This window comes from Leptosomus discolor, chromosome 12, assembly GCF_034619465.1.
Source record: "Leptosomus discolor isolate bLepDis1 chromosome 12, bLepDis1.hap2, whole genome shotgun sequence".
Lineage (NCBI taxonomy): Eukaryota > Metazoa > Chordata > Aves > Leptosomiformes > Leptosomidae > Leptosomus > Leptosomus discolor.
In genome coordinates, this window is record NC_141402.1 from 7,591,131 (window position 1) to 7,618,502 (window position 27,372).

The following is a 27,372-nucleotide window of genomic DNA, read 5'->3' on the forward strand; positions in this document are numbered from 1 at the left end:
TTAGATAGTAATAGATGTGGGAGATTTAAATCTTTTAAGCTGAATAATATAGAACATAGTCCCTTTACTAAGAGGAAAGAGGGAACATATGACAACTCCTGTAACACTCCTTCTCTCTTAGCAAGTATCCTTATTTGTTTCTCTTCATGCTCCCAAAAGCATGTACTATCAGTAACTGAAACAAAACTTTCCAACTGTCATGGAAGCAATGTGCACCAAGAAAATATGTTGACTTAGGTAAATTTGTTAAACATTATTTGGTTCAAGCTGACTTGGAAAAAAAGTAATTTCCCCCCAACAAATCCTAATTCTCTTCTCCAAAAGCAGCATTTACAGAGATTGATAAAACTTCAACAGACAACATATAACCTCAAAAAATGTTTGTGGAATCATCAGAAAAATTCTGGCTGCAGAAACAATCTTTAATGTGCTTTTGTGGAAAAACATATCCAAGAATCAGCAATTCTCCCCACAGTTTTGATTAGTCCTATGTGATCTCAGATGAGATGAATTTCAAGTAGCCTACTGAAGACCGTGAATGTTCATATAAAAGAGACAATCAGAATGATCATACATTTTAGTACACCTGTTCTTACTTTTAAGCACAGAATGCCCCCAGATTTGAAGCCAGGAATGAACACCACCAATGGCACTCTGAGCAGGATCTTGAACCTTTCTGTCAGTCCATTTTTCATTAATAGATAATTATGGTTTGCAATAGTTAATTATGGTTTGCTGGGCTGATCTGAAGTTAACCAGTTCTGATGCATACTGTTTTCATATGCAGGTTATATCTTCAATTTGAAATTAGAAATTAGACAAGACTGATGCAATCCAAATCTTTGGTATATGGTACTTTTATATCAAATTATCCTGAAGCAGTTCTTTGCAATGAGCATGTGTAAAATGCATGTGGCAGTCTGAGTCTCTTTGTTAAAGTTTGGCTGAAATACGGATAAGCAAAGAAGTGATTCTCATAATACCTCTCAGCATCCTGGTCTGGGTTTTTCTGTAGTTACGATTTTGATTCATGCAATGCTGCTGGTCTACTGACTATGCCCGAGAGCAACTGAAAAACCCCAAGCCTACCGTCAGTTAGGTTTTCTTCACAGAAAATGTTTTACATGCTAACTAGCACTGTTGAGGTGGAGGCACAATGGATAGGGGATTGGGAAGATAACAGCCATCTATCATAATCACGTCAGGATCAAAGTTTATGACTTTCTTACACATGCGATTCAGAGGCTGAGTAACAAATTACGTAACATAACTGTAGTTGTGGTCTGTGGCTTTTAAACAGAGCCACATATGGTTAGTATTTCAGCTATTCCCAAATGACAAAGGCAAGGCTCCAAAATACTACATTAAAACAAATAGTTTCCTTTATTTTTTTTTTTCCCACAAAAGCAATTATACCTTTTAACTTCATAAATATAACAGGTAAATTACAATGGAATCAATAGTCTAGAATCTTGAATTTGGTCTGAAAACAATAAATTAAAGGCCATTTTAGTTTACTGGCTTTGCCCACGTTAACATTTTTTTCTGTTCTTATGAAGAAAATATGTCCAAAACAACAACTTGTTCTGCCTCTGTTCTAACACACCAAAAAAAACTTAGTAAAGACTTCTGCTGGCACATAGGTAAGATACTGATCAAGAAACACGTTGCGGGTAGCATCATATTTTGTGCTATCTGTGAACCTAGACTGTATGAATGCTAATGTTCCCGTGCAGTATCAGAGCATGCATGATATTCACAGAGTCTCACTTTGTGAGACTTGACAGTGTAGGAAAACATATAAAATATCAGCAGTTACATTAAGATATGAAAAAGTGAAGAAAAATGAAAACTTGCTGAGAACTACAATCATCAGTACTGTTGAAGGTATATAGACAACACATAAAAATCAGGTGCCTATGGTTCAGAGGTAGACAGAATATTACATTGCAGGTAAGGAAAAAGATTAAGTTTCTAAAGAAGTGGTGCTGAAAATCATGGAATCCTCATAACCCAGGTTGATTTAAAGTGTATTATTATTACTACAGTTAGAGTAAGAGATGATCTAGTAAGATATTTCATTCCATACACCTGGAAGGAATAGAGATTATATGCCAATTGTATGCAACTTGCTTAGGTATAACAAGGATACGTATTCTCTAAAGTGCTGTTTAATCAATTAACATTGAAAGTAAAGATTTTAGAAGGTATTAACTGACCAGAGGAATTTCAACAAAATAAGTTGGTTTTGTCCTCAAAAGTAAAATAACCCAGATAGAAAACTAGTTCTATTTGTACACTCAAAAACATTGTGAGATTTTAGACTGTTAGACATGCATTCAAATTTTAATTCCTAGCTCCCAAGAGGAGTTTCAGAGTTTAGAGTTGAAGAATTGGATGGAGAGGCAGGGAAAGGGGTTGGTGGGGTTTTTTTGTTTGGTTGGTTCAGTTTTTCTATCTATAGACATTAGGTGAAGTTATTTTTAAATACTTTGTTGGATCACTAGATACCAAAGCCTGCCTCCCTGACTGTGTACAGAGGGAGTATTACTAAATGTAATCCTCACCATAGCATGCTTACATGGCATTTTCCCATGTATCCTGAAAAAAAATTCATGTAAGTCATAAATCTAGGCTATAATATTGAAAACGAATGTGAACAGCTGCAAGGATTTTTTACAACATATGTAGATTGTCAAATATTCTTTTGTTTACACATTAATTTTCTGCTTTTTTTCCTATAAGTTAACACACTTTTTCTTTATGTAACAGTAGAGGTAAGTCTATTACCGTAAAAAAGCGATTCTTATGCATTTTTCCTTAAAAATCATTCTAAAAGGCCACATATGTTCACTATTTTTTGTTTGTCATATTAATGTATTTGTCGAAGTTTACACAAAATATTGACAAAACCCAGAACTGGCCTGTGTTTTATGGTATTTATCTCAACATCACACTTCAATTTTTGAAGAGAAGCTGCCAAGGTTTCAATTGTTTAAACCAAAGGTTATACAAACATTATAGCAACCAAATTATTAGAAGACTTTGAATATATTTCAATGTTCTTTCTGTTTCAGAAATGACTGTATGTGAAAAATAAAAAGATTATGATCTTGCAGTCACCCACTGGCATCTTTAATGCCAATTCCTGCAAAACACAACGTTTAAAACCAGACAACTTCATTAAATTCCTTACAGAAAACACAAGCCAGCCTTCAATATGGCATGTTTCTTCTGGTAAATTAAGTACCATCAATGTTTAAGGGAGCACACACCTTGCTCACAGAGCAGAGAAGCATTCCACTTCCACTGCTCTACTACACCTCAGTTTATCAGTTATTTGAAGGGAGAAGCACACCAGAGGGAAAGACCAGAGCGAGACTATGTAAGACAGGCAAACTCTTCCCCTTCATTTTAGTAATAAAAGACTGCACTAAAGCTAAATACACACGTGCATATGGGTGGCCACAGAGGTACATTCAGCGATTGGGTACAGTGCCTCAATAGTGTATAATATTTTGTTACTTATTGTATTCATAAATAGACAACCAATATAGATTACGCACATGTACACATACCTAAGTGTTACACAGACATCTATATGAAATTATGTACCTGTACAGAAATACACCTTATATATATATATTATATATATAATACATAAAATTTTAAATGAAAACAAAATTCTATGTATTCCATATTTTTATTAGATACAAAACTTGGAAAAACAGAAGTCACTGACTTCACATAACTTAACTCTATTAGCAAAATGCCTATTTTGCCAACATCAAAGACTGGGGGTTTTTTGTTTGTTTGTTTTGGGTTTTTTTTTAATCAGTCTACCTCTTTCACAGGCAGGCTAGAGAGCAACTACCCAGCAGTATAAGACAACTCCTAAACCAGACTTGTTTTATTTACAACAGCGAGTAGCGTACAAGCACATGTCTGCTTTTCATCAAGACCACCAAAAATATTTAGAACACGAGCTATTAGGAACACTTGGCAACCACAAGTCCACAATTAACAGTAATGAACACTTAAGAGCATCCAGAGCCTACCACGTCAACGCTCCAAGAAGCTACATGGTTTTAATGAGATACCTATGTGCGAGCAAACACACACGAGCATGCCCTGCGTGAACAGCAAATACAGGAGGGCTGGACAAAGGGCAATGACAGCAGAGATCCCTTAAGAGCACAGACCGCTCTAGCTGACAAACGTTCCAGAGACCCAACCGGGACGGGTGGGTTTGCACCATTTTCCTCATCCCTGCCAAGGGGCTGCTTGGTGTGACAGCCTTGTTGGGTGCCCGATGCTCTACTGCTTATGTTTGTGCCCAAAAGGTTATCTCATTTTTATTTCTCTATCTGTAAGCTGAATACAACATGACTGAAATTGGTGTAATGCAGACACAGAGCAGCTCCCTGCAGTTTGGATACTATACCCTCTATTTTTTTCCTAAAATGTCTGTATTGCCATGTAAATGCGACCTAAAATCTGCTAAAACACACTAAAAACTCTTCAAGATCATTGCAGCTCTTGACATACCTCGTTTTGTTGCTGCTGTTTTCTTTGAGGGCCTTGATTTCGACAGCGCAGTACCCCTGTGAGGGCGCGACCAAGGCTGTGGGCAGCAGGGGCTGCGGGGTGCCCTGGGCAGGTCCCAGCCACGGCTAGAAACCCCTCTGCGAGCCCCAGAGCTGCAACCAGCCCGAGGAGCTGGTGGCACTGCTGCTCATGTGCGTTTCTGCTGCTGTTAAAACTAGTGCCCCACTACTGTTTGATATTTGCAATAAAATATTAAGCAGAGACCCTTAAAACAAGGCTGAATCCTGCTCTGATAACTGCATAGGAACATAACAAAGACATAATCAATACACCCAACATGCTGCCATCTAGAAAACAAGTTCTATCTATGGCAAGTTATATCAGCAGAAAGGAGGACACTATCACACTTTTATTCTGGCATTTTTGATCCCTTTTCACATTAGCAGCAAGAGACCTGGGGCAAACCAGGGGATTCCCTGCAACCAGAGCCCTCACAATGTATGAGATGCACATTCATTCACACTGAATAGGCTGGTCTGATTATAGTGGGACTTGGCGTTTATTTTAACTTCTGCATTACTACCAAGTCTATACTTGGTACACGTGTACATGTGTATATCTATTTCTCTATATAGCAGACACAGATATCTGTATCACTCTTGTGCCTAATGTATTCACATGCATACATGGATGCGTAGAGGGAAGGAGGAAGAGCATGAACCCAAGATGTTTTGGTGAAAAGCCAAGAGGGAGGAAGGCTGAAGGCAGATGTAGGTGCAGGTAACACATCATGGGACTCTCATTACTGCTAATTCTTCTCTTTTCCTTTCTTTAAATAACAGTTTCACGCAATAGTTACGGAGGGAAGGCCCAAGCAGAAGTCACAAACACTTTCAGATTACCAGAAGTAGGGTCTTGGAAGTCTGCAGGGTAACAGCAATTTAGGACATGCCACACACCAGCTTACTTCTGAACACCTCTGCTAGCACAGCGCCAGTGGGAAAAGCAGCCATGGTCATCTGCTGCCTGGTCATCAAAGAAATTCCTCACTAAAACCACAGAGGCAGTTTAACACAGCTTGAAATAACCACCTTGCTGACTGGACATACATACAGAACCAGCCAGACACCTCTCTGTGGAGACCACTGCACAAATCTCCCTAAATGATGCAAAAAGGAATTACTTGGACGCTGCCAGCTCCACAGGGAGAGTCCTGGCCCAGCGAAGAATGGTTACTGCTACGTCAAGGTGATCATCTCCTTTGACACCTGCAGAGTAGGTAACTGTGGGCTGGTCTTTTAGCAGCAGTAACAAAGCTAAAAAGTCTGCAATGTTGACGGACAGCAGGACCTATATACCTACTTAATGAATACATACATGCATGGGCAATCCCACAAAGAAAGAAACTCTGTTTTCTGGATTTTGTAAAAAGATGTCTGTGAATGGGTTTTTCCTGGACTATGTGGCTATCCAGTGAGAGTGGATAAGTATAACAATAGGTTCCTCATCAATCTTTTACAGTGTACTTCCATCAGAAAGATTCAGAAACAGCAGTTTCTTCTATTAAGTCCAGAACATTGTAGGTGGACCCTTGAAAAGTCATCAGGATGGAAAACCTGTTATTTCTACTTTTTGGGTCATAAACTATGGACCACAGAAACTATACAATATGCTCACTGTGACAAAAACCAAAATCTGCAGTACAATATGGAATTAAATCTGGAAGTTTCAAGTCCAAGCCTCAAAAATTGGAATCTCCTTCCTTTCACTTAAATAATACCATGACTATGTCTAACAAGATGAAAAAGATCCAAGTGTTAATACCCAATGAATTAATAGAATAAAGTGTGGCCTTGTTAAATGCCCATGATTTCTCTTCATGGTATATTTTCTGTTTTAAAACACCTTAACATATTTTCAAATATTACTTCTGAGAATCTCTAACACCAGGAACGCAAGTCAAACTGAGTTAACAAAAGGCAGGCCATGAAATGAAAGTCTGAAAGGAGAGAAACCTACTTTAACCCTCCAAAATAGAGATGTTTAGCAACATAGCTTTCAACATAAAATACGAGAAATGCTAGTTCGTTTAATCTTTATATTGCCAAGAATCTGAATCATATGACACACACACAAAGCTAGTTTTCTCTCAAGAGTAATAAAATCTTGTTATTGGATAGTATTGGCAAACCCCTGAATTCTGAGAAATGACTGACAATTTTTAAACTTTATCTGGTGGCAGAATATAATACAAAAGTTATTTGCATAAGAAAAATAAATTTAATACTATTTATAGAATGCTTTTGTTTTTAATTTTGCGTATTAGAGTTTTTTTCACAACAGACTGTACAGTAAGTGCTAGAAAGAGGTCCTTATTACACCAAAGTTATACAGAAGAGTCACAAGCAAAATTCTAGAGGCAAAATTAATCAATACTCTATTTCATCTGCTTTTGGCCAGCTGGCCCAGATGTACCTTCATCGTAACCTAATAAAGGTTAAATTTTTAATTTTGCCCTGATTGCTACTAAGACTTCCTACAGTTGTTTCTCATACTGTATACTGTAAGCATACTTTTAGACTACTTAGTATGATCTATTTGAAAGATAAACATCTGTTTATTGCCACTATGGAAAGACCTAGTGATCTATTAGAAATTATGTAAAGCACAAAAACGTTGAATAATTTGTCTACTATTGAAGATATTCTCTCTGTTATACTGGTACAACACACATGTATTCACACAGATGTGACACTGGAGCAAACCTGGTCCTAAAACAGCACTGATGACTTTGTAGGCTGTCAGATCAAATCACATCATTAGAAGATCCCACCCCTCTCCTACACCTGAAGACCAGAATTTTGAAAGTATTTATGTATTTAACATTTTTAACACCTTATTCCCATTCTATCCACATCTAGATCAAGGACTCCAGATGTTTGGGGCACATATGTTTTCCAATTTGACCCACATCTGCCAAAGAAGAGCATTAATATGCAGTTAGGCAATATTACTGACGATCTTTGAGGCAATGCTGTATTGCAACATTGTAGTTTTGGAGTTTTTATTTTTAAGCAAAAAGTTTTATCTGTTCCAACTACAAAAAGAAACTAGTTCATGGTCCTGCATTATCTGAAGAGAATCTTCCCCCAGAAAAAATTTTTTTTAGGAAGGCTTACTGTTACAGTTAAGTATTTTATGCAAATTGCTTACAATGTCTGTTTAATATAAAAATTGTTTCTGATTATCAAGGACTCCCCACCTACACAGTGGAAGAAATTACCATCTTCAGGACTCTTTTTGCCTTTACTGCCATTTTATCAAATCAAATGCTTCTGTGTTTCAAAATACAGAGTTCACTTGCTGCTGCCAGAGGAAAGTCAGAGAGACAACTGAAAATCTGGACAAGTCATGTTGTTTGTAATAAATCAATGGAGAAGTATGCAAATTGAGCCTTGAGATCGTTTTTGCCATTAATTCTCAACAAGTATGAAAAACAGAACATGTTGATGGAGAAAGAATTGCATAGAAGTGTTTCTCTCTTTAAAAATAGGCTTTTTAGTTGCAAAAAAGTTAAGTAGTCTTTTCTGAAATGTCAGAGAAAAGCATTTCATTACAGCAAATTAAATAGGAAAAGAAAATCTTTTAAAATAGGAATTTACAAACCACAGCAGCAGATAGCAATCAAAATGGAAATAGGTTCTAAAGAAAGAATTTCACATTTTTCTCATGACAGTGCTATCTGTATGAATAAATTGTCAATCAATATATTAAGCTTTCATCACATTAGAGACGGTTTTTATTTAATTATATACCATATGGAACAGAACATAATGCTTCTGCTTTGCAATCATAGATATTAATCACTACTATAACATAAGCTGATATAAATGCTTGTCAAGAGTGTATGATTTGTCAGGGGAAAAATTCTTACTAAGGGCATGACAATGAAGTTTTTGCAAGTGGCCAACGACAACTCCTAGCAGAGATAAAAACAAATAACTGGGGATTTAACTGCCCTCACCAGAAGTCATCTGCTTTAATCAAAGTCATGTTTTAATCAACAAGCAATACAACTTCCATGTAATTTTCAACTTCCTGTTACTAAGAAGGATCAGAAATACTTCTTTCATTTTCATTTCAGCAGCAGTAGATTGTCAATACTTCCCAGACACAAATAGACACAGTAAAGCATGTGTTTAACACTTCAGTATTGACTTACTGCATCATGACTTACTGCACTTGTAAAGCCATCTAGAGTCTACCATGAGGCTTGACATGCAGCTGCCTACCTGCTAAATAAGGCAAATTAGTATGAAACTCTACTGTACTATTCCATACCTCATAGGCCTACTGAAAATTTGCAGTGAGGTCCTGCTTAATACATTTAGACTGTAAATAGTCTACAGAAGGATAGCTCAGGAGAATGACACTCCTGGACTGGGAGACTGAAGCTGACAAACACCAGAGATCTGGCAAGCCAAAGCCCAAGTTTTGCCACCTCTAGAGAAATCAGTAAAATACCACCCTCCTTTCCTCCCAGTTCCCTCTCTGGCTAGAGACTAGATACTTGGGGAAACACAGTCCAAGTAATTTTTCACTAAAATAAAACAGCTATTAACTTGAAGCAATGGTATGAATATTTTATTCCTCTTCCTTCATCTGTTCTCAAGCACTATGGTAGCAGACATATTACACCAGATATAATGAGAACCAACAACAACATACATGGTGCCATTATTACTAGCATTTTGTTAATGTACTGCTCTTCATCTACAAAATGATTATATAGAAGTTCTGAAAAAGGATCTGACCTTTACTTTTTATGGACTCCACTAAAACAGAATACATTCTATTAAAAGAAAAAACCCTGACATTAACCAACCAGGAAAATCTTGAATAGTAACAGAGGGATCTGCAATAAACTCACAGAATGCAATCTTCCTGGTTTTGTAGTACGTGGCACTGTTCCCAGTCAGACAAAAACTCAGTACAAAACTCAGCCAATAATACAATTTCTTGCTCAAAAACTCTTCAGAAACGGGCAACCTGTACCTCTTGAAATACACATGGTTTGCAACACTTCACATTGTCAGTAGCAGAGGTTTGGTGGCTGGGGAGCATCAGATTTCCTGTCCACATAAGTAAACCAGCAGAGACTGATATTTCCCAGGGAAAACCACCACGATGGGGCTTGCTGCACACACATCTCAGCTCAACTCACCCTGTACAGTACTGAGCCAGGGCTCTGCCCAACCTATCGACTATGCCCAGGGACTTCCCTTCCTCTCAGCTTTTCTATCGGCTGCTATACGCCTCCTCGCCACAGAGGTACTTTAGTTTGTACCTTACAGAAGCCAATGGGAACATGAAATAACGCTAACAGGAAAAAATCTGTGAAAAGACATTTGGTGGTAGGACTGAGACAGTTTCTATAATTCCAATAGCTCAGTCAGGTCTTAAAGCAATACTGCAATCTAACTCTCCCCCAAAAACTCCATCATAATTAATGTGCTGTTTCCTTAAAGCTTGAATAAATCTCCAATAAAGACCACATTTCTTAAATTGGATTTTTGTATCTTTTTAACAGACACTGTTTAAATTACTTATCTTATGTGCTGCAGCTAACAGAATTCATGTCTCAACGAAATGCTGACATGCTGAGTCCCACGTCAGCAAGGGTAAATTTAAGTTCCTGATAATGTATTTTTTTCTTGAACTGATACCAGGAAGTTCAAAAATATCACAATTTACACATTGTTCCAAATAATACAATAATACAGACAATTTATAAATCCTGTTTTTATCTTAATAAATAATTTCATACATCATAAAAGTAAATGTACTAAATACTTGCTTCTAACTAGCTGCCCAGTGGCAGGAGTTTTCATATTGGCCAAGCTTACTCCCAAGAAATGGAAATTTCCACTTTTTATTTTCAAAGATAGAAAATACTGTTGGGCGAGGAAGCACAAAAATTGTGCCTCCTTACTTGATCTGTCAGTTGACACTGCATGATTTGAGTTATATTTGCTAGTTTTATTGAGAAAAAATTGTTCTATTTTAACTTCAGTAAGACACATTCATTTCTATGAACATCAGGGTCCTTTTTCAGGCTTCAAATCACTGGGGAGAAAAATTGGATTTTATTCCTTTATTAAAAGGTGATATCCGTATTTCTTTCCCCAGCAAAGGAAATTTCCTCAATGCCCCATTTTCTTCTGCCACCTGTTTTGTAGTAATATATGGCAAATAAAGGGGATTTGTATTTCGTTCCTATTTTTTCATCCCACGAACAATGAAAAAAGTACAAGTAAAATCTGTGGTACACCTAGACAATCCTGTTTTCTGGTTTGAAAGAAAATTTGTAGTTCTGGAATACACAGAAGGTGCAGTATTTCATTAGTGATGATTTTGGGCAGAGAAATACGGTTTCACAGACACCTTCATTTTTTCTTCCAAGTCTGAGGCTAAACTCAGAGCTTGGAAAAGGCCAGTGCCTGTGCCAAAAAAGCACGCTCTGGTACATGCTGTGCAATTTTAGCCAGTTGACTTCAGTGTTCATTTGCTAACTGTAGGTACTTTACTCCAAAGACCACTGCCCAGGCAAAGTTGAATTTTGTTCCAAATTTGTTCTACTGTGAACAAACAAGAAATACAACAGACAACAAAATTTACACTTGATGGTTACCTGAGGCAGAATTTGCTGAGCCAATGTTTTTTTTTTTTTTCTGTACATAAGTGAAAGCTGTATTTAGCACTCACCTTTGTAAAAATATGGGTCGATAAACTGCTGCAAAATACTTTCAGCAGTTTTTCGTTAGAGGGGAGTGGGGTTAAAATGCCAATGTCTCAATCAATTAGGGATAAATTTGACACAATAACTTAGACAGGGGCAACAAGAGGCAAATTATAACCAAACATAATCACATTACAAAATAAAAAAAAATACTACTACATGCTTAGATATCAGACTGAAAAGACTGATGTCTATAAAATATCTCTGACAATGAATTGCGAACAAGTAAATCTAAACCAGACAGGTATTCAAATGAAAGTCAAAAGAAGTCAAACACATATTTTACTCTTATAGGGAGATGCCACCATATGTTGATCTTTATTGAGCACAAAATTATTTCATTTATCAGTAGAGTAACTTAGTAGATGAACTGCAAACACCTTCAGTGAGTCTCTGACAAACTAAGATGTCACCATGACAAGTAGAACTACAACCACGAACCGTGGAAGCAGAAAGTATGGTTTCTTCTTAAAGTATGTTTGCACTTGTGATGACAAAGAGAACAAACACTTTTTTTTTTTTTTAACTGAGCACTGGGTGATACACATTTTAGGAGCTCAGAGTTGAAAGTGACCTGGAAAAGCTAACACCCACTCATTTAAAAGCACTGCAAGCCATTAAGATAAATCACTTCAATACGTACCAAAACTAAATTATATCTAAATTATTAATAATGGGAACAGTTTTCTTTCTGTTTTTCATATACTCATGTACAGTCCTGACTGTTTTGTCATTTATCCATTCAACAATAAAATATCTTAGATCCACTGTCAAGTAGTATCTGCTACATCACTGTAGTACATGGTCCTATAATTTTTTTCCTTCTTCACATCACGCTAAACAGTTTTTTCCTTATCACAATAACAAAGACAACCAAAGACCAAAACCATCACATACTGTACCTGCAAAGCACAGTTCATCATTCGCACAATGTAGTCAAACTGCTGATGGTCCAGTATTGCTCGATTTTGTTTAACATGCAGGCCTAACTCCTGCGTCAGGCAGTGCCGAGCTGCCTTGCCTTTTAGGGCTCTCAGAGCTGCAGGCAGGGTCTGGAGAAGAGAAAATCTAACTTTACAAAAATGAAATTAAACGGCACTATTCATACTGAATATCATTAATTCTTTACGAAACTGAAAGCTGCAGTATAGTAAAGAGAAACTTCTGAAAAGTCTCATTAGCTTGAACATCAAACTTTCACATAATGGTTGATTTATCTTGAGTCATTAAGTATTAAATTTTTCCTATTTTTTTCCAAACACATTAAACAACATTTATCATCTACATCTGTAAATAGAAATGATTGAATACAGACAGGCATTGAATGGGTGTGAAATCAGAAATGGATTACTGTGCATGAAAGCAAGTGCTCTGTTCTGTACCAGCCAGGCCAGGCCTCAAGTTAGCACATCAAGGCCAACTAGCACGGTTTTTGATAAGCAGCGAATGACGAATGGCTTTAGAAGTGGCATACCTCTCAGCCATGAGGACACAAGACTGTCAGGCAGTTTACCCTAAAATAGTGCCAATGGAATATTTACGCCAATGTTTTAAAGGTGTAGCAATTGCTACATCAGTGATTATAAGCTGTGACCCTTTAGACTATATTTAAAGGGTGGTAACAGATAAATAAGAAAAGGCAGTCCGTCTAAGGACAAATTTACCATGCAGAAGGACAAAAAACTACTGAAATTTTCCAAGTGCCTGTAAGTTGAACAGGTTAGAGACTGTGTTACACATGCATCAAAACTCTTTACAAAGAGCTATACATTTTATCAGGGCTTCTCCTATATGTATTTCCTCAAGATAACTTGTAAATCAAGAAATGCTCATTTTCTGTCTTGAGCTGCACAGCCTCAGAGATACATGGGTGATACCTTTCTGAGAAATAAAAAAAAATCTTAAAACAATTTTACAGTCATTTTCATATGTAGAATTAGAGTGTAAGTTCTTAGATTTGAGTGACTGTTCTAGAATCAATAACTGAAAACTCTATAGATAGCATCTACAAAACCTGACAACTTCTTAATGTGAAAAAATAAAGATGTCAAGGATGACAACACACTAGTACATTTTAGTGAAGACACACATGCCAAACATTTACATTCACCTCTGAGTTCTATCAAAGTATTGATTTTTAAACCCACCAAAACTTACTGTACTGAAAATTTCAAAAGAGCATTGGTTAATAGACACTGAAACATCTATGTATGTCTTCTGTTTACACTCCTCCTAATCAATACTTCTAGACCAATATAGAAGCCTTTTTTAAAAAAAAAATTATGTGGACAATACTATTTATAATGGTAATATAAATACCAAAAAGAGGATCAATACACTCACATAGTATTACAAACAGATTTTCAAATCCATTAGCTTCACATTACATACAGTACTACATTTGGATTATCGGTTTTATTGCTTACTTCATTCCCTTCAGTGGTTAAAATAATCATTAGCATTTGAAACAAGACTTCAAAAAGCACTTTGTGACAAGGTCAGTTTCTTATTAGCTCATTAACAGAACGGAGGCTTATTTGTGAAGGTTAAAATTTTGTTTTATTACCTTTTCAGTCTCCAAAAATTTGTTTTCGAAAATGAATGAGATGCAGTTTCTAACAACTTCCAGCCTTTGTGCACTGTTGAAAACTGTACTTCCTTTTTCCATTATGGAAACTAACAGCAAAAAAGAATATACAAAGAATATACAGCTGTGAAATATCTTCTGCAAGAGCCACAAAGAATACTAGAAAGTTATTTAAAAAAAAATAAATAATGTGCCCTTCATTTTGTTCTGTTAGGCAAATACCATTAGTAGGCATATACTCACAGAACATAAGATATCAAATCTTTGGTTTTCCTACACTGTCTGAAGAAGAGAGCACTCTGAATTTCAACTAGAGCAGTTGATTCTCTTTACTACTGGTTCTGTTTCTCTCATGCAGGCACAAAGACATTCCAACCTCTAACATATCAATGGCATATATAAATAAATACAAATTAATAAAACCTGACAAACCTCTTCTTTTGTCTAGATTCCAATATGCTGAGGTCTAAAGATTATTTTTTTAATGCGGTGTTTCGCTCTGAATTTTCAAGAACATTGGAAGAACTAACATTCTCTTTTTCTCCTTAGTATCAAGTAAATAGAATATAAACGCAGAATATGCCCTTGTAGATAATAATGAGTGCTGGAAGGGGCCTCAAGAGGCCATCTAGTTCATCCTGCTGTCCCTAGACAGGATCAACTGTATTTATGTTATTTCTTGTGTTTGTCTAACATGTTCTCAAAGTTCTGTGGTAACAGAGACTCCATGGCTTCACGAGAAATCCATTCAAATGCCTCACAATCCTCATTTCACCAAGTTTTTCCTGATAAATAACTCTAGTTTTGTGCTGCAGTTAAACCCATTATTTCTTATCACTGCAGATCATTCCCTTTCTATTTTTTAACAGCCTCTTATGTAACTGAAGACTGCTCAGTCTTCTATTTTTCAGTCTAAACAACTCTCCATCTTTTCTTGTAGGTCACATTCTCCAAACCACTGGTCATTCTTGTTGCTTTCTTCTGGACTCCCTCCAACAGAACCAAAAATGGAGACAGTCTTCCCGTGTCCAAAAATGGATACAGACAGTCCAGCTGAGGTCTTATTGAGTACAACGAAAGGATTTCTCCATGGGGTTCACTGACTGTACTCCTGTTAATACATCCTACTAAGACGTTTCTCTTTTTTGCAATAGCTTGATACAGTTGGGTCATGTTTACCCTATGACCATTATAATCCTCAAATTATTTTCTGAAGAACTGCTGCCTAGTCAGCTGGTCATGCCTATGCAAGGGCAATAACTTATTTGAAGAAAAACAGTAGAGAAGGACAAAATTCAAGAGAAACTAGATCTCTAATTTCTCAAGATTGATTTGAATTTAATGCTATCCTTCAAAAGTTTTGCATGCTCTGCCAGCTTCATGTGTCCTTCAAATTCACTAAACATACTTGTTTACACCAAATTCACATTGATGAATATTACTATGACTAATAGAATTTTTCCAGCACTAAAATTAAATCAACCGGTCTACAATGTCTACATCTGTTCTTCATATTTAAATACAGGTATATTTATTTTGAGACAGAATCTATGTTTGTTCCTTGCCTTTTTCCAGTAATTTACATGTCTTCCACTAGTGTCAAAGGAGAAATCCTAACAGTTCAAAGATTGGTTCGGCAGTCCTACACGTAACCTACAGTGATACTCATCAAACCTAGATGAGTAGACGGTATCTAAGTTCATATTTCAGTCTAATTCAGATTAAATCCTTTTTTGTTGTTAGTGATTACGTCACTCACACTCTGGATGTTTGACTTCTTAGTAAAGACTGATGCAAAAAGGCTTTTAAAATTGCAATGGCAAACAGGCAAGTCCATGTACTTAAAGTTACTATGATCACTAAAAATACTGTACTAACATAAAACTGGGAGCAACACATGCTAATTACATATTCAACTCATGAGGCAGGATGACAAATAGGTAAGTTAGGGAACAAGTAAACATACCAACAGGGGGACCTGCCGGAACAACGCACTTCTTGTCCCCCCGGGTGGCAGGGGGGGCACCCTGACTCCTTGCGAGGCCTTCCTGGAGGAGCTCCTGCACCCGGGACTCATTGATCCGGGGGAAAGGGAGGATATGAACCCGCAAGTGGGAGCCCTCTGTGGGCCGCGGCACTTTCTGGAATGCTATGTGGGGATTGGGATTCTCCTGCAGGTCAAAAGCAAAAGGTTATACACAAACGTTTTATGCAGTGTTACCATCTGTCTCGCCCAGTTTTATTGCTGTTTTGTGTACCTGTCATACCTGAAAGACCAAGAAGCCAAGTATCTATTAGCAGCTGACTAATATAACATTTCGTGTTCATCTGACCCTTGATTCATTATCTGTAATACTTCCAACCTTGTTAAAGGCGTCTATAAAAATTGTTGTCAATATGCAAAATTCAAAAAGAGAGCAAAAGAAAATCACTGCTTAACAGGCTGATCTTATGCAGCTTAATGAATATTTAGGACTTGAAAAGAAATAAGTTTGACAATCAACCTCTTCATTAGAGAGAAGGCTGAAGATTATTAACACATGCAATCTCTTCACTGAGTACTGAGAAATATTCTCATCTTGATCAAGACTAAGAAGTAAAAATTCGGTTTTTTACCATGTTGTACCAAACTACGGCCATTCCTCATTAGAGAATAATTTCCTATCATCCATATGTCCCATAAAAACATGTCACACAGCTCACTGTTTGCACGAAAAAAAAGGTGAAAAAACTTAATATAGGTGATGAAAGAGAGTAAATGATGTGCATAAACTACAAGGAAAGTAAAAAGAAGCTGCCACATCAGATTCTGGAGTGTTCTCAAAGCATAAAAGAGACTTCTGTTGTTGCAAAACTATCAGAACATCCACTGCGAAAATAAATGTTTGCCTACATGATTTTTCACTCACTCTTTTACGGTCTGTAATAAGCAGCCACAAAGAAAGCTTTTATTCTTGCTTTTGGGTTTTCTTGCAGAGCTCTTCAGAATCAGAAAGACCAAAAAACCAGTTTCACATTGTAGAACTGACTTATTTGTTTTACCAAAATAATTACCATACAACAGAGATATGACTGTATGTGGGATATTTGAAGACTTGCTCTACGTAGGTAAGCTCTGTGGTGTTTGTCAGTATCAGATGCAGTGTCAGTGCAATATGTGTTCCTATATATGCACATGCATCTTCTGCCTCTGGTTTCAGCAAACAGAAAGTTGATGTACATCACAAACCATTAAGTTTCACTCAACTGCCTCCACATTGACTTCAGCTTGTTTAAAACACACTTTCCAGAAAGACGTCCTGAAGAGAGCAAGAAATGAAAATTCACCATTTCCTTCTTTTTGGTTTTCCCCTCAAATGGTTAATAATCTTTCTAGTTTGGGTTTTTTTTTCTGGCTTCAGGTTGTACCTCTTCCAAAATACAGCCAAGATCTACACGTTCCATAAGGATTCTACCACCATTCACAGGATCGCATCTCATGTCTTGAGGAGCGTAACAATCAAAAGGGTATTTTCATCTGTTCATTCACACAGGAGGGGTTATCATTAATCATGTTTGAATGTACTGTTATCCCATTTGACTCTATGCTGCTACTTATTACTGGCTACGTACCACTGCCAAAGAGTGCTACTCAGTCAAGGAGGTTTCTGTTGTACAAGCACAAGTAGCTTGTAATAAAAATTGTAAACAGGAGCTAGCGTGATACTTTCGTTTACAGGAGCAAAAGGCAACAAGGAGATCAAATGCATCAACTTGAGAAATAGCAGTCAAAACAAACCTTAGCCATACAAATTCTCGGCAGAGGAAAGTTTAACGAAACAAGCCAAAAATCTAGCTAGGGGGATGAGAGCAGCAGATGCCAGGACAAGCAAGGCAGAGAAAGGAAACACGGTCTTAGCAGGGGGTAACAGATGACACATAGCAGAAAAAGCTAGAAAGGGAGAATAACTATTCGACACTCCATTTCATGGAGAAGAGAGATCCAGAGGAAATATACAGAAAGAGTTACTTTAACCTTGGACATCACAAACCTTATGTCAGCTGTACATGCTATGAGGAATGTAGGTCTGATGTCTTCAACTACTGAAGCAGTATACACCAAAAACTCATCCAGATTTACCAGTCGTACCAGCTAGACTAATACAAACGTTAATTCTCCCTAACAAACCTTGTCTCTCATATGCGTCTAGACTGTCACAGCTACAATATGATGACTATTAAAACTGTGGAACAAGATGTCAAAATACATCATGCAGTGAGTTTAAAATCAGGCAACTGTAGACATAACCTACAGAAGCAATGCTACTCATCACAGTGCTTTATTCAAAGATAGATGTATGCATAACTACTAAAAATCTGACTTTTAAATGCACTAAGTCATTGACTTAGTGGTAGTGAAGGAGCAGGTCAATCACAACGGCATAAATAAATCTTATAATAAGGAAAGACTAAAATGAATTAGTTTTGACACTGATTTTAAGAATCAATATAAGTGCAAAGTTGCACATATGCATATTCACTTATGCTTTATAGCCTCTTTCATTCCAAAAAGGATGAAAACAAATAGAAATATTCACCATTTACTCTGGAGTAATTTAGAATCATAATAACAATTATATTGTTTGAAGCAATTTCTTTATGGGATAGCACCACAATAATTATAATCTTATAAAATTAAAGCCCTAGCTCTTGGTGAAATAAAAACTTTTAAGACAGGCTGATCTTCAAGAAACTTTAGTGCAATACTCCTCATTTTTTCTGCTGTATCTTCCCCTAATTTGAATTTACTTATCTCTCCCATCTGCTAAAAAAGAACCAGACTCATTTACTTTAATATTGCCCATTGACTTTCTAACGAAACTAACAGTCCTGAACCTTGCAGAACTGGCAACTAATGCACCTTCTGACAGCGTTAACCTGAAAGACCTGAATTTGGAAAACGCACATTGCTATATATAGTACAACTATTAAATTAGAAGCACAGAATTTAATATTTATTCAGAAGTTTTTATTTCTGATTTAGCTCATAATAGAAGATGATTCCATCAGTATTTATCATTAAGAGAAAGCGACATGATGAGGAGGTATACCATGGAATAAATAATATTTTATTATAATCGAAATTTCATGGATGAAATTAACCTACATAACAAAAATCCTGATGCTTAATGTCTCTCTTCCACTTTCCACAAGATACATTCTTTTTGTAAGACTGAAGTGTCAGTGTAAGGATATCAGTGTTAAGATACTCCAATAAGTATGCCATAGCATGTATCGACAAGAGACAACATTTCAAAACCATTTTTAAACGTGAAATGCTTTTAGTTCACAATGATTAATTGCTCTCTCTTCTAATGACTACTATCAATTCTTTCCTTCAAAAAAAAAGTGTAACTGTCATTTGACAATTTCAGAGGAAAAGAGAGATGAAGTGCAGGAGTGAGTGAGTGCATCTGAAGACAGACACACAAAGGCCACAACTGAGGACAATATTAAAATCAGACTAGCCTCATTTAACACACCTTACTACTCACACATTCCATTTACTTGAAATACATAGATGTATTTTTCCATCCAAAATCTACTGACACAAAAGACTGCTGAATGCACTGGCTGTAAAAATACTAATTTCACCCCAAACAAAGACTGCATCAACAGTGATGAGATCCTTATAGGCAATTCATTTTGGAAAAAAAGACACACACAACCCAAAAAAATCCCTAAAACGCTGAAGCTTAGCAGTACTTAGTAATTCTTGTGGGTTTTTAATAGAAGTGTAGATGTAAATCATAGTTTGGGGGAAGTGGAATATCAAAAAGAAAGGGTGATAAAGGTATTAACTGACTGTGTAACAGATACTGTTCTGTGGAGTCTGAGCAATCACAGGAAGTGTGAGGGGGAGGGAGATCAGCTGATGTCAAAAACACCAAAAAGAAATAAACAACAGGGAAAGCCCAAAAAAACAGCTAATGGAATGGTAAGAGATTTTACAAAAGCACCACATTACATAAAGGCATGATAGGAAGGCAAGAATGAAACTGGAAATGGTATTCGAGGAAACCTAAAGAGTTCCAGAAACAAGCTGTAAGAGATGAACAGTGCTTGCTGAGCACACAAACCATGGGGACTGGGTTGGCACAGCAGGAAAGGTCTGTCAAAAGCATACATTATGACAAATTGGATGTTCAGTTTTCATATGGAGAATTGTTGAGAGGCAAGAAAAAAAGAGACGTATTTGATATTGACAGGTTGAAGCAGAGAAAAAAAATGTTTATATGAGCAGACACTAAGAAAATAGACTGTTAAATAGCAGTAGTTAACAGGTCAATCAATATTACTATATTGAACTTCCTTTACATACACAAAATTGCTGACATTTAAAGTTCCAAAGTCTTTTGTCATAATGCAGATGCTGACCATCACAACCAGTCATTTCCATTTTCAGATACTGGATCAATGTCAGAAACGTGAATTTTGAATGTTACTATCTCAACTCTAAAAATGCAGCAGGTATAGTAAACTTACATTTCTGAAGAGCTGTTCTGCAAGTTCTCTAACATGCTTTATCATTTTTGGTGGATTACCTTCCTCAGCTTTAATTCTTTCGACTTCAAAGGCTACCAACTTTAAAAAAAAGAAAAAAGTATAATTCAACAAAAAAGTATTTCTTTCCTATTTAAATTATGAAATATTAATCTTAAATTGAAAGTGAGCAAAGAAAACTGAACACTGAAAAAATGTGTTGAACTGCTCTGAACATGAAATATTTTCTTTCTTATAAAGCTTCTTTTACCAGATTTTATAGTCCTACCTAACACAGAAAGTCCTACACACCTAAAACATTCCTTTAACATTTCTAACACCGTAATCCATATTTCTCATATATTCTACTGCTTTGCAGAACTAATGCCAAACCCTATTTGTACTCTACATTTAAATAAAAGCCAGCACAGTACAAACATGGCAGTACTTTTTAAAAGAAAAAAATGTTCATCCCAGTTTATACTGCTGGATATGTATTCAATTTCATATCTCTCATGTCTCTCAACTACTTTTTCAATGTTTCTAAGAATATAATTAAATTACTCAAAATAATTCTGTACTAGCGCATGAGACACAATATGAAGATCCAAACCTGACAACAGGAACAGCATTACCATGATATATACAACTATTTAACTTAATACATAGAAGCAGGACATGATTTTATGGACATAAGCTCAAAATGTGTGGTTAGTAGAAAACAAGAATTGAGAACATTAGTATAAACTTTACATAATAAACAGTGAGGATGCAGAAGCATTTCAATAGTTTTTTACATGCTGAAACGTCATAGGTACATTTTAATTTACTTGGGAACATAGAAACCATTTTCACCTCATCAAAAAGATCACAGGCTCTGAAAGGAGGACCCCGCTCTGACACAAAACCAGCAAATGCCATTCCATTGAGAACTTTGGTTAGAAAGTCATTCTCAATTAAGCCTCGCTGCCCCAAGAAGGCTGCCTGCAATAAAGGTAGAAAAAAATGCATGTAGTTTATGAGTATCAAAACTACAACCAGCTATTTATGTATTAGCAGTTAAATATTTTCATCAGCTTATAGTAATATGTGGTACTTTCTAATTAGAATCTTTTATATTACCTAGATTCTTTTTAAAACTAAATTCAGCAGTGATGCAACAGGAAGTCTGATGACCCCATTTTATAAAATCTCACAAGTAATAACATAGAAAACTAGTACTTTTAAGTATGGTTTTCTAACTACATATGCATGTTTTCAAAATTCCTTAATGATTCCTCAAATATTTCCACATATTAAATTTTAACGTTAACTTCATTTCATGTTTCATCACTGTCCCCACAATTAGTTCCACTAAAACGCATTTATATAGTGCTGTATCAAAATGATATGCTTATCACGTGCAGATTCTTTTATTTTTTTAAACTTTAACACTTGTTCAAAAGGCAAGCTCATGGGAATAACATGACACAAATGACTGCTAATTAACTGCTTCTCTTTTACCTTATGGAAATGAATTACTGGTTCAGCATGAATTCTGATCAGCTGAAGACACGACCGGTATCCTTGGAAAAGTTGTGCAAATAGCCTAAGGAAGATTGCTCGCACTTCTTTATCCTGTAAGCAGTAATTGAATATGCTGTCAAAACATTTTTGTATTCTAAACTTTTCCACACTCTGAACAAAGCTATCTGAGAAAGGCCTACAAATTCATCAAAGAATGCAGCAGTGTAGTACAGAAGTGGAGATACTTGTACACATACGAACTTATTTTACATGAGGATAGAATTTCACTGACCTGGCCACAGATGACAATGACAGATTTAGTATCTATTCACCCATTTTCTCCTACTGCTCTTTTCTAAACCTGTACAACAGGCTCTGGGCAATTCAACTGTACCTGTTGGGATGGTCATGTGGTGAGCCATATGAAGGAACTGCCATGAGAGAAAACTGATGCTAAATAAAAGGAAGAGGGCATTTTAGCCTGAATTTCTTCCCTAAAATAAGTACGGCTCTGCAGCACTACATAAGCAGTGCCATCGGAGTGGGCAGGGTGGCAGGGAACCACAGGAGCCTAAGCTGGCATTGCTGCTGGGGGAGCCAGGCTCGGAGCATCACAGCAACACCAGCCATCCACTGTGGCTCTGCCAGCTGAGGGGACTGCTCTAAGTTTGCTCAGCTACTTGTCTAGGACTCTTCCAACTCATGTCTTCACTTGCCAGTCTACTGCAGGCAAAATAAGACAGGGTTAGTTTAAAAAGTTTACAACAGTAGATCTTTAAAGTCCTGGTTTATTTTTATTTAAATGAGTAAGGGAGTGCTTACATAAACATTGATGGACTATTGGAGATGATGTGAACAGCGGGCAGACTTGGGGCAGTGACATCTTCAGCTGGCCCAGATGCAGCTAAAGACTGTAATCAAATCCTGTGTCATCCATGTTATTTTATCTCAGCTCATGTACCTACTCAGACCGCAACCATGTGTAAAACCTGAGGTCCTAAAAATTGTTTTATGACCTTAGGTTTTATGGTGTCTCAAAGGATTTCAAACAAACTCTAACTTTAAAAGTTACAAGAAGCAAAGAATATTAGGCTAACTAATCAGGTAAACTGCTGATCAGCTAATCAACAAGTAAATACCATCTAAATAAGTTAAAGCTTGTAATGATTTTTTAAAGAAATAAGTTTAGGTACATAAAAGATTCTATAAAGTTGTCCTGTTGGAATATTTTTATAAATGTATCTTCTTCAATGGAACATGATCAATGTTATTTAATTTTAACTTATTTTTGCAAGTTTACTCTCCCTTTACTAAGAGATATTCTCAATTTCCTTGTGTCCAGGCTGCTCCCTAGGATTTTAACATGTACATTTGTACCTTGACTTTTTGGACCACTTGAAATCATGATTGTTTCTTTCAGATTTAATAAAATTCGTATTTTGATACAAAATTGTATTAATTTATAGCTTCACCACTCAAAGTGAGATATTGGTTGAATTCTGCCATTAGTTTAAATAAAATCTAGACGACATTTCCTGTCTTCAGCAATGAAAAAAAAAACAATCTTAAAGCAAGAAATAAGAACGACAAATATATTGTACCACTTAAAAGAGTTTTATGGTTTTGAATATATATATTTCGTTTGCACTACCAACTCTAGTTCAATTCCAGAAACTCCTCCAAGCTAAAACCAGCAGCTTTAAAAGTCGTTATGTTATCATGGCTTCACAACTATTTTTAATTTAAATTAACTAGATTTTAGTAGAAAATTGTCTTCACACTTTTTTTAGTATAGACAATTACAAATAGCTTCATTCAGGTTGAGGTTTATTACAGCCATTCAACCATGTATGGTTAGAAAAACCATGTAACTCCTTTCCCAATATGTCCAAGCATACAATGTATAATTGTCATTATTATTGTAAAACCAGTGACTTATGTTTTGCTGACACAGCTACCATTCCTATCTTTACATATTTACTCTAAATGCTGCATGACATTTCTAATGTTTCTGAACATTTTTTGGGGAAGTTGGAGGTTGTCTATAAGACAACTTAATTTTAACATTTACACAAACAGACAGAAAGACCAGTTTGTCCACTCATGTAAAATTCTGCAGCGTTACTGGTCTACATAACAGAGGAGGCACAGATTTAACAACAGACAGCAATATTAAAACAAAATAAAGTGCTTCCATATTAATACAAATATGTTTATAAAAACTTCTAGCCCATTAGAATGCTATTAGAGGGCAGAATGCAAAGTCCAATGGCATCTCTTTGCACCACCAATAATACTATAAAGAATATGGATATGCAAAGCACAAAGTAGAAGTTCTTAAAAAAAAGTTAGTCTAAAATTTCAGCAATTTTCTACTTAAGAAAGTCAGACATAACACAGAAATCTTACCAGCATTTTTGAGTGTGATAAAGCTGTTCGTGGGGGAGGGAATGCATAATCTGCTGTTTCCAAATCAGGATGCAAAACCTAGAGAATTTTTTAAACAAAATTTTTTTCCCTCATTTTGCTGAGGAAAGGAAAGGAAAAATAGCCTTTTTTTCGTCTTTCTCAAATTAATATTCACTTATAGTTCTGTACCTTAATTAATAGATTGAGTTAAATTATGAAGACTCTATGGAAATAAAGGTGGGATTAATTTCTCAGCTTCGAGTTTCTGTAAGTGGGCTAGTTATCAAAAACTCCTATTACGGTCAATGAAGCTAGTAAATACAGTTAGGGATTTTACAGTTGATTCATCTGAAACTGATTAACAGACAGAAAATTCTTCTCTTTAAGATTAGAAGATTTGTCCAGAAGTCTCCAAAAATGTGATTTCCACCTTATGACAATGATAGTAAAAAGACAAACTGAACTGCTTTTTTTGATGATTCCTTAATATAGAATCAACCACTCCTGAATATTAATATAGGGGCATCATACAAATTAACTTTAAGACTAATTGGTTATTCACTTGTTAAACATCACGACAATGTACAATTTAAATGAATTTATAAAAACAGAAACGAAGCTAAACTGAATAGTAACAATGCTGCTCAAATATAGAGGTTGAACTCTTATTAAGAAATCATTATTAGGAAGGAAAAATCACTACCTATATCTTGAATAGTGAAAAAACATTTTAGTAGTAGATTACTGATGATACTAACTCTAACTTCAAATAATAAATTCTTCTAAAACCAGGAATGTTTACACTGAATCATAGTTTTAAATCTCACACTTCCAGTGTGTTTGAAAACAATTTAATACTGAAACTAATTTTTCACTCTTTAAAAAAAGGTGAGAGGGTAGAAAATGGGGTTTGCATCAAAACATACTAGAGAAAGCGCCATTTGGGTCTGCTGTAGCAGTGGCTCTGGCAGCTGAGAAAGATGAATACATTCAGGAATTTTAATTGTGCCTCCATCCAGGTCTGCTATGATCACATCTAACTGTAAGGGATGAATAAAAACATTATCGGTAGTTCATACTGCAAGCATAGTTTAAAAACACACAGTTCCAATTTCATGATCTGCACATAAGTTAAAATAAACTATAACAGTATTAACTTTAATGTATAGAACAGTTTTGATACAGGAAATATTTCAAATACTTCATATTACTGAATCTAGCCATGAAAAATGAATGTAAACCAAAGATACTGAAATTAGGCCAAACTCTCAAAAGTGACTTTTGTTTCTGGATATTCCAGGTCTGTGTTCAGTGATTTGAGAGCTCTAATAGGCTGTTTGCAAAAGGACATGGTGAGGACAACTGTAAGTAAAATAACATTGTTTCTAGGCACCTCTGTAACCCTGGTTCAGTTTCTCCAAGCACATGCTTAAGGATAAAACAAAACAATTAAGAATACATTTGAAAATCCTAAGTGAATTGTTCAAACTTATTACAAATGCATGACAAAGCTAGAAATGGATCCATTCCTTTCCATCCTGCACTAGGATCAAATAATTTCCATTCTCTACTTCATAGCCTCAATGTATTTACAAAAGAATTGATGCTTTTTCTTTTTTCTCCTCCCGATTGTCCTGCCTTGCTTTCTACAATAATATTTCAAGCGTATATCAATTTTTCATATAAACATCCCTGAAGCGCTAAAAATCTCTGCAACTAAACATCACAAATGACATTGTGACTATAAATATGCTGGGCAGACATACTTACAAGCTCATGAATGTCATTGCAAAAGACAGAATGTACACCAATTATGAAAGGTGTTGGTGAGCTGAGAACTTCCAATAGCTGTGCAGGAAGAATTGGAATATAGGGATAACTGTGAAAAGAATAAATAAAATAAAATAAAAGCTTCTGACTATCCTCTAACATAGGGCAGCTTTTTTTATTTAGAAAAAAATCTTCCTGTTATGTCTTAAATTTACTATAAAACCCTGCGTTTTAAAAATAAAAAAAGATTGAAGTATTAATTAAATTTTTCTTTATAAAGTGCCATGCTGTTAAATGAGCATCTGTCATATAAACTCCAGAAATTATTGTATTATATGCTCTACTATTTATTGTAAACAAATGTAGTTTTCAAAATAAGAGAAGCCTATTTATATTTCTAACATTTGTGTTATACTGACATATATTAGTCCCCAACTTTCAGGTAACTAGGGACACTAAAGTTATAGATAATACCCTCATTTTAAAAACATGGCTAGTTTTTGGTCAGACACCTAACGGTCAGCCTTCTGTAAAATATGGTTAATAAGGAATCTTTAAATGAAATCTTTTGAAATGACAACTAAACACTATGTATAGAACAATGTATTTCAGATATTGTTTACTTGATTTGACAACTTTAAAAACCATTTTCATCAGAGCAACATGAAAATCTGGATCTAAACTTATCAATGCATTTCAACACCTGATTTACTGTTACTAAAAATTTACATTCATGACTATTTTATCATTAAGAAACATATTCCAAAACTCAATTTCAATTTTTTCCTTCTTATTCTATATTAAAATCAAGTCCACATCTGAAATATTTTAAATAAAACCATTCTCTTAAAATATAAACATCTTTTGAAACAGATGAGTCAGAATTAGAGGTCTTCTTCCTAAAGAAAACAAATAGCTTGACATTAAATTTTCCATTTCAAAACTCTGGATTCAAATGTAGCTTTTTAGAGAGGACCTATTTGTTGATTTAAATTCATTCTCTGGTGGACATTAGTCAGTGACTTAAAACTGTGATGCACTCTAATGTAGGTGTTATCTTAGAACCACAGAACCTTTCAGGTTGTAAAGGGCCTCAGAAAATCATTTAGTCCAACCTACTGCTCAAAGCAGGGTCAAGACTGAATCCAGATCAAGTTGTCCTGGGCTCTGTCCAGCTGGGTCCTGAAAACTTACAGGGATGGGAGTTCCACAGGCTCTCTGTTCCACTGCT

The 27,372-nt window shown here is 35.7% G+C and overlaps 1 protein-coding gene across 1 annotated transcript in view; it reads right to left on the reverse strand.

Annotated features, from left to right (window-relative positions):
* Positions 1–27,372, reverse strand: part of SBF2 (SET binding factor 2) — a 215,650-nt gene that overhangs the window by 87,896 nt on the left and 100,382 nt on the right. Inside the window, exons 8-16 of the mRNA XM_086471998.1 lie at positions 26,142–26,250; positions 25,298–25,411; positions 24,372–24,449; positions 21,960–22,073; positions 21,312–21,440; positions 20,460–20,558; positions 15,901–16,105; positions 13,914–14,023; positions 12,250–12,399 (exon numbers count right to left, since the gene is read on the reverse strand). Coding sequence (XP_086328124.1) covers positions 12,250–12,399; positions 13,914–14,023; positions 15,901–16,105; positions 20,460–20,558; positions 21,312–21,440; positions 21,960–22,073; positions 24,372–24,449; positions 25,298–25,411; positions 26,142–26,250 — 1,108 coding nt within the window. The remainder of the gene's footprint in view (positions 1–12,249; positions 12,400–13,913; positions 14,024–15,900; positions 16,106–20,459; positions 20,559–21,311; positions 21,441–21,959; positions 22,074–24,371; positions 24,450–25,297; positions 25,412–26,141; positions 26,251–27,372) is intronic.